General features: G+C 39.7%; 1 protein-coding gene and 1 non-coding gene across 2 annotated transcripts in view; one reads left to right on the forward strand and one right to left on the reverse strand.

The window, feature by feature from the left end:
• The window catches only part of calcrl2 (calcitonin receptor-like 2), a 31,427-nt gene extending 22,857 nt beyond the window's left edge, over positions 1–8,570 (forward strand). Inside the window, exons 9-13 of the mRNA XM_030733938.1 lie at positions 83–143; positions 1,581–1,647; positions 3,612–3,830; positions 4,065–4,106; positions 4,282–8,570. Coding sequence (XP_030589798.1) covers positions 83–143; positions 1,581–1,647; positions 3,612–3,830; positions 4,065–4,106; positions 4,282–4,566 — 674 coding nt within the window. The 3' untranslated portion in view covers positions 4,567–8,570. The remainder of the gene's footprint in view (positions 1–82; positions 144–1,580; positions 1,648–3,611; positions 3,831–4,064; positions 4,107–4,281) is intronic.
• A 1,966-nt stretch (positions 8,571–10,536) lies between these two features.
• Positions 10,537–10,608, reverse strand: trnaq-uug (transfer RNA glutamine (anticodon UUG)). The gene has a single exon. It is a non-coding gene; the product is annotated as a tRNA-Gln (tRNA).
• Positions 10,609–12,079: the final 1,471 nt, after the last annotated feature.

Below are 12,079 nucleotides of genomic sequence, written 5' to 3' on the forward strand. Positions count from 1 at the left end.
AAACCTGTAAGTGCAGAAGCCTCTGCAGAGATTCTGAGTGTTGGGCAACTGTTTCTGTCTGATTTTCTCTTTCTGTCCAAAGGTTTTCCCATCGTTCCTGCTATCACATACGCTGTGGCTCGTGGGCTTTTCCATAATGACCCGTAAGATGTAGCATGTTTACTGTTCTGCCATTGTCACCACTGTAAAGCCTGTAAAACTGTAAAGTCCAGGCTAAGATGAGAAATATGGTGCAGTGGAAAGACTCCCAGAAGTTTGAGATACCCCGACTGGAGGTAGAACAAAGCACATGAGTGTTTTTCATATTCTCTAAGGTCTCTCATACAGGGAATAGATTCTTACATGGAAATGTTTAACTGCAGTTGGCCCGAGCCTTTCTGTGTGACGTTTGCATGTTCTCTCCGTGTTTGTGTGGGTTTTCTTCAGGTACTCCAGTTTTCTCCCACACTCCAAAGACATGCAGTTAGTGGGGTTAGGTTAACTGGTCACTCTAAACTGCCCATTGGTGTGAATGTGAGTGTGAATGGTTGTCTGTCTCTCTGTGTTGGCCCTGCGACAGACTGGCGAAATGTACAGGGTGTACCCCTGAACAGGATAAGCAGAAGAGAATGGATGGACGGATCTTCAACAAACTAAAGTCACTGTATAGGATATAATAGATTTAAGCTAATGACAGACTGAGCCTGACTCTCTGAGGGTGATTTGATTAACTGTAATCAATTAAAACATCCTCAAGCTGTAATTTGACCCATCCCCATGAGCCACTTTACAGGTGTCCATGAAGGCATCTATAAAGACTGTGGCACATGGGGTTAGCTTATGTAGTGACTGTGTCTAGCTTTTTAAAATAGGTTTTGCCAATATTGTTATTATAAGAAGATGTCAGCTTGGACATTAGTTGAGTAAAATATATTTTGGTATATAATATAGTTTGATAGCTCCAGCCCTTTCACATTTTTATTTTGCTCGGACCAGGTGGCACTCGTTTTAATGTAGAACACTGACTATACCTGATACAATCACATGTTATATGTTGCTGTATTCAGCACAGTCAGACTTTTCCAACAAGCCCTGGTTGGTGATACTGGGACAATCCCAGCAAAAACAATCGAAAAGTATACGAATATGTTTATCACACATCTTCATATTTGCACTTTTCACCTGTTGTACTTTTGTGCCCATCGTCACACACAATCTGAGATCAGAGCAATCAGAGCTTCCACTGTGAAGCTCCCATTTGGCTTGGCATTATTCAGCACTTTTTTAATTTTGTGGGTGCTCCAGATAATCTGTGAATTTAACCAATTTCTCAGTCAAATATTTTTAGAGAATTAGAGACTATGAATAACACAGCTGTTCTACCTCAGGTATGGGGCATCTCGAAAACTAAAGCACTTTTGCAGGTTTTCCCTCTAGTCTAATTTTACAGTCATTGCCAGAGCTTTTTCTTCCTTTTCAATTGAAAAATATAGATTTGTCTCATCAAATGGCATTGTTCAATGAACAACGATGATGAATAAGCCATGTGTGTGAGGGCTTACAGGAACTGTGTCTGGATTTCCTTTTTGTGTTTGTTTCAGGTGCTGGATTAGCATACACACTCAACTGCTCTACATCATACACGCCCCCATTCATGTTGCACTCATTGTGAGTTGATAACAGTGCATTTTAAGTATCTATCTTTTAGATTTTTTAAATATTCTGTCACAACTCATTATACAGCTGCACACTATGATACAGATGAAATAGTCAGCATATCACATGCACATTCATTTACTGACACAGGAATCAAAATACGCTGTGTTAGCCTTTAAGTGGTTAAGCTCATGATAGTTATTGCCAGGGTAATGACAGCAAAGTGATACCGTGCTCCTGCTATTTACCACTTTCAAAATTGCTTTGGCACTAGTTTCAAAACTCTAGACATCAACATGGTCACCGCCTGTAACAGAGTGTTCAATGTTCCAAACACTGCATTTTGCATTTTTATTTTTAAAGAAAACTGGTACTACAAGAGGTACCAATCATTTCACTGTTTAGTTGTTCATACTCATACTGAAGTACAGAATATATGATACATGTTTCATCATAGTCCTGCACATAATGTCGCTGTAAAAAGAATCAGTAGAGAGAATACTGCAGATGCAGTCGAATATGAAATTTACTAATTAAATACACTGTAAGAGGACCAGAGCGGCTGCTCCTCCACATTGAAATGAGACAGATGAGGTGGTTCAAGCATCTAACTAGAATGCCACCCGTGCACCTCCTAGGTGAGGTGTTCAAGGGACATCCCACCAGGAGGAGGCCCCCAGGCAGACCCAGGACCCAGAGCGTGTCTCTCAGCTGGCTTGGGAATGCCTTGATGTACCCCTGGAAGAACTACCCCGGATAACTGGAAGAAGATGGATGGATGTAATGCACAGTAAATCATAACATAGGTTCCATTTAAATGAAAGCAACAATTAACTATTTAAAAACATTTCCCAAACATCTTGGAAAAAACCTTCGACAGCATCCAGCACCATGAACCCTGAAAGTAGAAAGAAATGTTTGAAAGAGATTCATTAAAAACAGAACAATGATGGGGAATCTTGCACAAGCAGGTTTCATGAAACTGAACATACTTAATTAATCCTCAGTTACTTTACTTTGTCTATATTTCTCTCAAAAGGCACATAGTAGAGCATTTGGTCCCTTTTCAGCATGTGGCAGTGGTTGGCAGTGGTTGGCAGTGGTCGATTGTAGTGGTCCACAGCTTCCACATTGTTGACGATGTCTTCATTGTCCAGGATGTGTTGTCTGGTTTCTGCAAGGTGAACATCATTTCTGGCCCAAATGAAACCGACCACAGCCTGCTCTTGTTCATCAGTTGGTCTGTGGCCTTGTCTGGTCACCTGTCTGGTGGGGCAGAAGCCCACCTCTAAGATGAGGCCCATGACCAGCTCTCAAATGTGGTGCTTGCCCTGATATTCCTGTGATCATTGCACCTGCCTTGTCCTACTTGACCACTACCTGCTCTGTGCTACAGTATTGCTATGCTGCTGTGGACACCACTGATTTACACTTGCACCAGCAGTGGAAATCATCAGTAATGAATTGGTGTCGGTGGATCTTCAGGTCATCCTGAACTTTTCATGATGTTTCAGGATGTTGCTCCGGAGTTTCCAAAAAAAAAGTTTTAGGATGAATGCAACAGTCAATTACCATTTTGAGCAGCTGTTTCAATTGGTAGTTAGTCAAAGTCTAAACTGCATTTTGAAATGGTAATACTTTGATGTTGTGTACAATTTGTATCCCAGCAAATCAAAAAAGTTTTGAAAAATGTGCATTTTTGATTATCAGTTGTGAGTTTTGTGACCAGACTTTTGAAAAATGACATCCAGGTTTTGAAACTAGTGTCAAAGCGATGTGATAAACTGTAAAAGCCATGCAGAGTACGAAGAGGTTTTATGACAAACTTCACTGGCTCCTTATTTAAAAGTGTGACTCCAGTGCCACCATCAGGCCACTTGTATTTAAATACTTCTGCGTTCATTCTTCTCTTCCATATTTATTCTACCCGCATATTTTTTATGTTTTATCACCCTTCCATCCATCCATCCATCCAGGTGAACTTTTTCTTTCTCCTGAATATCGTTCGGGTTCTGATCACCAAGCTGAAGGAAACGCACTGCGCTGAGTCCACAGCGTACATGAAAGCAGTGAGAGCCACGCTCATCCTCATCCCTCTGCTGGGAATCCAGTATATCCTTATCCCGTGGGTGCCGGAGGAACGCATCAGCCGGGCCATCCATGAGTTCTTTCTTAACATCTCTATTCACTTCCAGGTACACTCAAAACTATGGCACACTTGAGTTCCATTAAACCCCATGATCAGACTAAAGAGTGTTTTCTATAATTTGCAATATATTTATGCTCCTGCATAAGCAAACACTGAGTGTTCTGTGTATTAATATTAGACTGTTCCAAATTTTCTGCATATAAAGTAAAAGAAAGCGTACCGGAATATCACAGAGAAATGTTTCTGCGCTGCTATTGAATCTGTGGATGTCACTTTGCAGGGGCTCCTGGTGGCAATCATTTTCTGCTTCTGCAATGCTGAGGTATGTTTAAGACAAGTGCGAAACTGAATTAGAGACTTCAGTTAGGACGGCTGTTATGACACAAATAATACAGATTTTTCAACCCATTCAAAATAACTTCTGACCAAATTTCCAAAATGTTGACTCTGGGCAAAGAGCGTAAATATGATGATATTTATTTATTGCTGATGAACAGGCCCAAACAGCAGTGCGGCGGAAGTGGTTTCAGTGCAAAGCCGCCTGGGGCAAAAACGGCTGGGGTGAAACGCCTCTCACCAACAACCACTTTAACTACCACAACAACTCTTCGATCACCGAAACTAGCCGTGCCACCATCAGCTTAGAGCTGCCTGCTGTCGTGCCTTCAGAAAAAAAGGACTCGCTGTCCATGGCGCAGCCAAATGCCAACGGACAGAAAAGCAAGGCATCCATCAACGGGGAGATGAGCATGTGCAACATGCTGGAGACCACTGAGATCTGACTGGATAAGGTGATGGTTTTTGTGCCAAACACACATACACGCACATACACACTGAAAAAAACAGAGGTTGAATGTGAGTTTTCAAAATAAAAGTTAGGCTGTGTATGTATGTACATAATGTCTGGAGAGCGATGTAAAAGCATGTAATGTGTTGCTCACACAGGCACATTTTTACAGCAGGGTTTTTTGGACTTTAAAGAAGTGATGGAAACAACAAGCATTCATCATTATCATTTATCATATCCAGTAATCATAGCGTAACTTTGTGTTATTTTTTTTGTAGTTTTCATCCTGTCATATATTTCATGGCAGTACAGAGAAAGCAGCAAATCCCAAAGCTATATCTTAGATGATGTTTGTTCAACAGGTTTTTGGTCAGTGGTGCATTTCTGTTCGGCACTTTTGCCTCTCTACACTGCCAAACACGATCTACATCAAACCAAACAATCAAGATGTAATTGAAGTGCAGACTTTCAGGTTCAGTTCAAGGGGTTTAACAAAAGTATTGCATTAAATGTTTAGGAATTCCAGCAAATTTTAATCACATAGGTCCTCATTTTCAGAGGCTCAAAAGTAATTGTATAAACCAACATAATTTTAAATAGAATTATTGTTTTTGCTCCGCGACAGACTGGCGACCTGTCCTGGGTGCACCCTGTCTTTCGCCCTGTGGGAAAGGCTCTGTGACTGTGAATTGAATAAGTGGAAGAAATCGGATGGATGGATTATTGCTTTTAAAATCTGTATGAAAATCCTTTGCAGTCAATGGCTGCCTTAAGCCTAAAACCTATGTGGACATCATTAAATGCTACATTTCCTCTTTTGAGATACTATGCTAGGCCTTTAGTGCAGCTGCCTTCAGTTGCTGCTTGTTTCTGGGTCTTTCTTCCTTCAGTTTTGGATTCAGTAACTTAAAGCATGCGTTCTTAGGTTGAGATCAGGTGACTGGCTTGGGCATTATGGAAGATCCTCTTTTTTTTTTTTTTCCCTAAGAAACTCTTGGCTTGCTTTTGCATTATACATTATCCACTGGTTCTGTGAAGCACTGTCTAGTCAGCATTTGGCAGAAACTGAGTATAAATATCTGAACAGTTATTAAACAGTAAAAATCTGGTTCCACTGGGAGCTATACATGCCCATGCCATAACATTGCCTCTATCGTGTTTCACAGATGTGATATAAAAAAATATATAATTTTTTGCAGAACTGTGCAGGCACTTTCAGGTGTTTTCTTGAGTTGTTCTTGAGTGTATCTAGTGCTTTGCACCTTGTTTTAAACCCTCTGTATTTACATTCATGAAGGCATCTCCCGATTGTAGACTAAGATAATGAGCCTCCCCGAGAGTGTTCTTGACTTGGTTAGAGTCAAGGAGTTTTTCAGATCATCCACTTTAGTGTCTTCTGTGGATTTCCAGATCGTTTGCTGTTGCAGAGCTGGCCAGTGCATTCCTTCTTCTTTTCTGCTAAATGTATCAGATTGTTCATTTGGCCGCTCCTAAAGTTTTTACTATCTGTCTGATAGTTTGTTGATGGGCTCCCTCACTTGCACGGACATCTCGTGGGACCTCATATTGAGCGTTCCAGTGAAAACCTACCAAATACAAGTTCAGCAGCTGCAATTAATCCAGATATTTTATCTGCTTAATTTGTCATTTAGTAATGAGGGAAAACACCTCCCCTGGCTGTGAACCTGCTTTTAGTTGTCCAATTATTTTTAAGCCTCTGAAAATAGTGGACTTTGTATAAAAAAAATATAAATGATTTCTAAATCTTTATTGCAAAGTTTTCAGTGAGTGTTTGTGTAGAGCCTCTGAATGCTTCATTGTGCAGCAGAGTGACCAATGAATGTCATAGCCCATGGATGTGATTTTTTTATATGCTTTTATTTAAGAAGGAAAAAAACACTTTGTGGAAAGCCAGCATTCTCATTTAAGTTGTTTTACTTATTAAATTTCACATTAGTGAATCCTATAATTGAAGCAGGATTTATTTGAAAACACACAAATTTACCCCATACAAATACAAACGGCAGAAGGCAGTGATACTTAGTCTGAACTGATTTTTACTTTATCAGTGTAGAAAATTATTATATACAAATGTTTAATTGTGTTAAAAACCAAATGTCACAGAAAAGCAGCTAACTTGAGAGAGTTATATCAAGTTTAAGCTAGCTGGCCAGATAGCCACAACTTGATAATCTGAAAATAAAACCCTACTTATTTTTTTATCTTTTCTTTTTAATCTTTGTCACAACTATAATTCAAAAGTATCAATTATTATCATATGAAATGGTATTATGGTACTTACTCACCTAAGTAAATGGCAAACCCACTGAGGGAAAAAGATGAACCCAGCTAAAGTTAGCAGTTTTGTGGGGTAAAGATTTCTGCAGAGAATATCTAGCAGCAGCCTCCTGGTTTCAGTCGCCTTCAACCACTGCAACCAGCTGCTTATTACGCACACATGCAACTCACTTCAGTTCAGTTTTATTTATATAGCATCAACTCACAGCAACAGTCATTTCAAGGGACTGGAAGGTAAAGGCCCAACAATATTGTAAATGTCTGTTGTGGTTTGACTAGACTTGTCATGGCTAGTTACAGTTTGAAACAGGGTGTCATCACTTATCTTCAGTCCTTAAGTGACCAATCAGCATGTTAGACATCTCTCTAACATCAAACTAGGAGCTTAGCTTTGAGTACAGGAAAGGCTCAGCAGATTTCCATAGATAAAGATTCACAGTGTGTGCACAGTGCAGTGTGCAGTGTGTGCACTGGACCCTGACCGATTTATCGGCAAGCCGATATTATCAGCCGATATCAGCTATTTGCAGATTTGTTGGTATCGACATTTATAATGCCTGATAAGTGAATTTTTAAAAAAAATAATAAAAAAAAAGGTAAATAAGAGATGGGAGAAATACTTTTCAACTGTGTTATGAATGTTGACACTGCAGAGTTTGTCGACCGTAAGGCACTCGACAAATTCCCTGTCTGGAACTCCACAAACAACAACAGCGACCAGCTGATCCAAGCAGAGCATAAAGCATTGAAGCATAAACAATTAAATAAATAGCTACACATAACAAATGCTGAGGAAATCTCTTTATTTTTTGTGTGTCTAAAAGAAATACAATTGAAATATCAGATTTCTAAATCACCAAATATCAATATCGGTCATGCTCAAGTTTGTGTGTGTGTGTTATTTTTTTCACAAATAGCCACTACTTTGTTATGAACAATGTGTGAAAAAATGTACTTATTTAATTTACACCATTTTTTTTTTTTTTTAATAATTACATTGATTTTATTGTAACAGAACAGGGTACCTTAATCTGATGTTAAAGCTTTAATATCCTTAAAGTTCAGATGAGGATGAGCTGCAGAATTCCATTACACACTGCGCCACCGTTTGCAGACAGAAGACTGTGCTGGTTTGTGTGCCTTTTTAGTATACTGTTTCCATGCTTTTTAGGGTTTTTATTGAATATTGTTATTATTTCAGATAGTGTGCGTCATTGCTACACAATGCTTTCCCCACTCCCTTTGCGCAGTTATACTTTACAGCCACTTCACAGAAATATAATTTAATAGTACTGCGCTGTATGTATCCTGGCTGCAGTGCCGGCATTGTTTCATATTCCACTGGAACACCGAGCAAGTCTTATTATTAGAAGTGAGCTGTTAGCAAATGTATTTAGCTGTTATTACAGGATGCATACATGTGCGTCATGCTAGGAAAACAAAGGCTCCAGTGTGGATGTAGTGGGGTATAAGAAATTACCTATATATGAGACAGAACTGTGAAACAGCTGTTTTAGTTTATTCCACCCACTTGAGAAGTGTCTGTTCAGTAGAGAAACAACTGTCATGGATGCATTTGTGAAGAAATCTGAGAAACATTCCAATAAAGCGTCAAAAGAAATGTTCACTTCAAGCATATTATTGTATTTATATTTTTAAACACTGCCATTATTGTGTGGAAATAAAGGTGTGTGAACATAATCTTGCTGTGTCTGTATCTGTTCTGTACTCGGGGGCAATTTACATACTTATGCTCCTATGCTACTTTTTGCTGGTTACTTTGCCTATTTAGCCTATAATTGGTATGGCAACCTGTGTGTTACTTGAATTTTTTATTTATTATTTCTTGTTTAGTTTAAGCCATCACTATATAAAGTACTCTAAAAAGCCAAAAGTATTCACTCACCCATCCAAATCACTGAATTCAGGTGTTCCAATCACTTCCATGGCCACAGGTATATAAACCAAGCACCTAGGCATGCAGACTGCTTCTGCAAGCATTTGTGAAAGAATGAGTCGCTCTAAGGAGCTCAGAGAATTCCAGCGTGGTACTGTGATAGGATGGCACCTGTCCAGTCATGAAATTTCCTCGCTTCTAAATATTTTATAACAAAGTGGAAGCGATTGAGAATGACAGCAACTCAGCCACAAAGTGGTAGGCCGTGTAAAATCACAGAGCGGGGTCAGCTGATGCTGAGGTGCATAGTGCGCAGAGGTCACCAACTTTCGGCAGAGTCAAACTTCATGCGGCCTTCAGATTAGCTCAAGAACAGTGTGTAGAGAACTTTATGGAATGGGTTTCCATGGCCGTGCAGCTGCATCCAAGCCTTACATCACCAAGCACAATGCAAAGCATTGGATGCAGTGGTGTAAAGCACGCCCCCACTGGACTCCAGAGCAGTGGAAACGTGTTCTCTGGAGTGATGAATCACGCTTCTCCATCTGGCATACCAATGGATGACTGGGTTTGGCAGATGCCAGGAGAACGGTGCTTGTCTGACTCCACTGTGCTAAGTGTAAAGTTTGGTGGAGGGGGGATTGTGTGGGGTTGTTTTTCAGGAGTTGGGTTCGGCCCCTTAGTTCCAGTGAAAGGAACTCTTAATGCTTCAGCATACCAAAAATATTTTGGACAATTTCATGCTCCCAGCTTTGTGGGAACAATTTGGGGATGGCCCCTTCTTGTTCCAACATGACTGCATACCAGCACACAAACCAAAGTCCATGAAGACATGGATGAGTGAGTTTGGTGTGGAAGAACTTGACTGGCCTGCACAGAGTCCTGACCTCAACCCAATAGAACACCTTTGAGATGAATTAGAGCAGAAACTGTGAGCCAGGCCTTCTTATCCAACATCAATGTCTGACCTCACGAATGTGCTTCTGGAAGAATGGTCAAAAATTCACATAAACACACTCCTAAACCTTGTGGAAAGCCTTCCAAGAAGAGCTGAAGCTGTTGTAGCTGCAAAGAGTGGGCTGACGTCATATTAAGTTCATATACATGTGTAGGCAGACAGCCTTTTGGCAATATATGAGAGTTTAGGTTGGGAAATAGGGTGGGGAAATAAACAGTCTGCTGTGGAGGACCTGTGGAGACTCATGCACATCAAGATAAAGCATGTTGTGATTTAATAATGAATTGTGCAATAAAATATGCATTTGTAAATTCATTTACAAATTACTTTTTAATTTCTTTTATTTATTTAGACATGAATGAAAAAAAATTATTATTTGATCATTTCCAAGGGCCAGATGAGTTATGGAAATGCTAAATGAAGAAGCTAATCCAGCAGCTAATAGGAAAATGAAATGGAATTGAAATAGAAATTCCTCTTTTACTGTCAATTAAATTACCAAATAATGAATTACTTTAGTAATGTCTAAAAAAAATAAAGGAAATTAAAAAGTAATGTGTAAATGCATATTTTATGGCACAATTCATAAATAAATCATAAAATGCTTTATTGTGCGTGAGTCTCCCGGTCCTCCACAGTCTGCAGACGCTGTGTGGCCGTGGAAGGTGGAGGAGGCAATAAAAGAGGAAATAGTTGGTCTAAAGAGAACAACATGTGCTTTACGTATTTCCATGTTGTTCTTCTAAGTTCATGTTGATTTCCCAGGATAATAAAAACGTGCTTTAATTCTTAAGCACGCGAGGAAAAAGGTGAGGTCCCACCGAGATTTGAACTCGGATCGCTGGATTCAAAGTCCAGAGTGCTAACCATTACACCATGGGACCGGACGGTATCGCCATCTTGGGTCGTTGACTTATGAAGCATACGAGGCGAACGAGCTACGTGAATTTTCTGCTGTGTTTGTGTATTTAAGCTAAACCAGATTACAGCGATACAGCTGAAAATTTAACAGTGAAATGTTGCTTATGTTAGCTTATTTTAAGGATAGCTAACAGCATGTGAGTAACGGCAACCGCAAAGAAGCTTTGTGGGTTTTCTGCCGAGCAAAGCGAGACCCTGTGGCTAACTCAGAACAGACACACAGACTGAAAAGCTAACGTTGCTGTCACGCGCTTTTAAGTATGTAGTACTGTTAGTGTACTGAGTAGTATAGCATGGCAATATGGCGAGATATTTCACTACCGTGTGTTTGGAAAAGAAACCGCTGCTTCCAGGCTCATTCATACCGCACATATAAATTACTTTGCATGCTAGTCATTAACTGGATATAAAAAAAACAGGATAAGTATAAAGTACAGGTATACTACTATTGTTGTCTTTAGTGTTATGGTTATTGCGGCGTTGTATTAACACAAAAAGCCACGTGAGGGCAGCAGAGGATGCGTTTGTACCTTACGCTACAGTTTCTGTTTTTGTCTAGTTTGTATTTTTTATTTTATAATCTCAGTAAATCCGTGCCCTTTATTGGGTTGTACAGGGTAAACAGCCTCTGGCTGCTGTGTTGGATATGCAGGTAATCATTACAAGTTGTATCCCTACACTACACTATTGTAGGGGCTTTACATGACATTTTTTTTAAATGAGATGGATACATTTTAATCCAATCTAAGAAAAAAAAAAAAAACAACACACATTTCCACGGTCACTGAGCTTATGCATTACAGCCAAACGAGCATGACTGGTTTTGGCCCTGTTGTGCAGACCTGGATAATTACAGAATGCAGTGGATGAGCTTCCCTCTTTAAGCTCTGCAAGTCCATCCCATACAGCTCCATCCACCGTAGCTTATTAGAGAGGTGCTTTGAGGATACGTTAACATGATGTCCCACAGCTTAGTCTATACTAACAGCTTAAAGCAGCCATACCCATTACAATCTCTAGCATGTGAGCAGACACCTCCACTTGACCTTTGGCCCCGTCAAATACTGGTTTTCATGGGCATATGTTTAAGCAAACAGGCTACTTGGACACATGCTTACACTCACATTTGACCTAAAAGGATCAGAGGGAAATCAATGTGGTACTGGACTTTGGATGCAGGAATGTGACTGAAATCAATTTAATGGTGTGTAAGTTTGTTGTATATTGTCACATACTGTAGTAACCCCTATAGGTAGGAAGTAGGTCATCAGCAGGAAATTAATTAGCCAATCAATCTGTCTGCAAGAGAACAGCTATGATATTTATAATGTCACCCAATTATCCAAAAGAATCAATAAGAATGTGTTATGTTTATCTCTGTTCAACTTAAATTCATGCACTTTTATTGACACTTTGAAAGCGCTGTGATCAGAG

Source organism: Archocentrus centrarchus, chromosome 7 (genome assembly GCF_007364275.1).
Source record: "Archocentrus centrarchus isolate MPI-CPG fArcCen1 chromosome 7, fArcCen1, whole genome shotgun sequence".
NCBI classification, from domain to species: domain Eukaryota; kingdom Metazoa; phylum Chordata; class Actinopteri; order Cichliformes; family Cichlidae; genus Archocentrus; species Archocentrus centrarchus.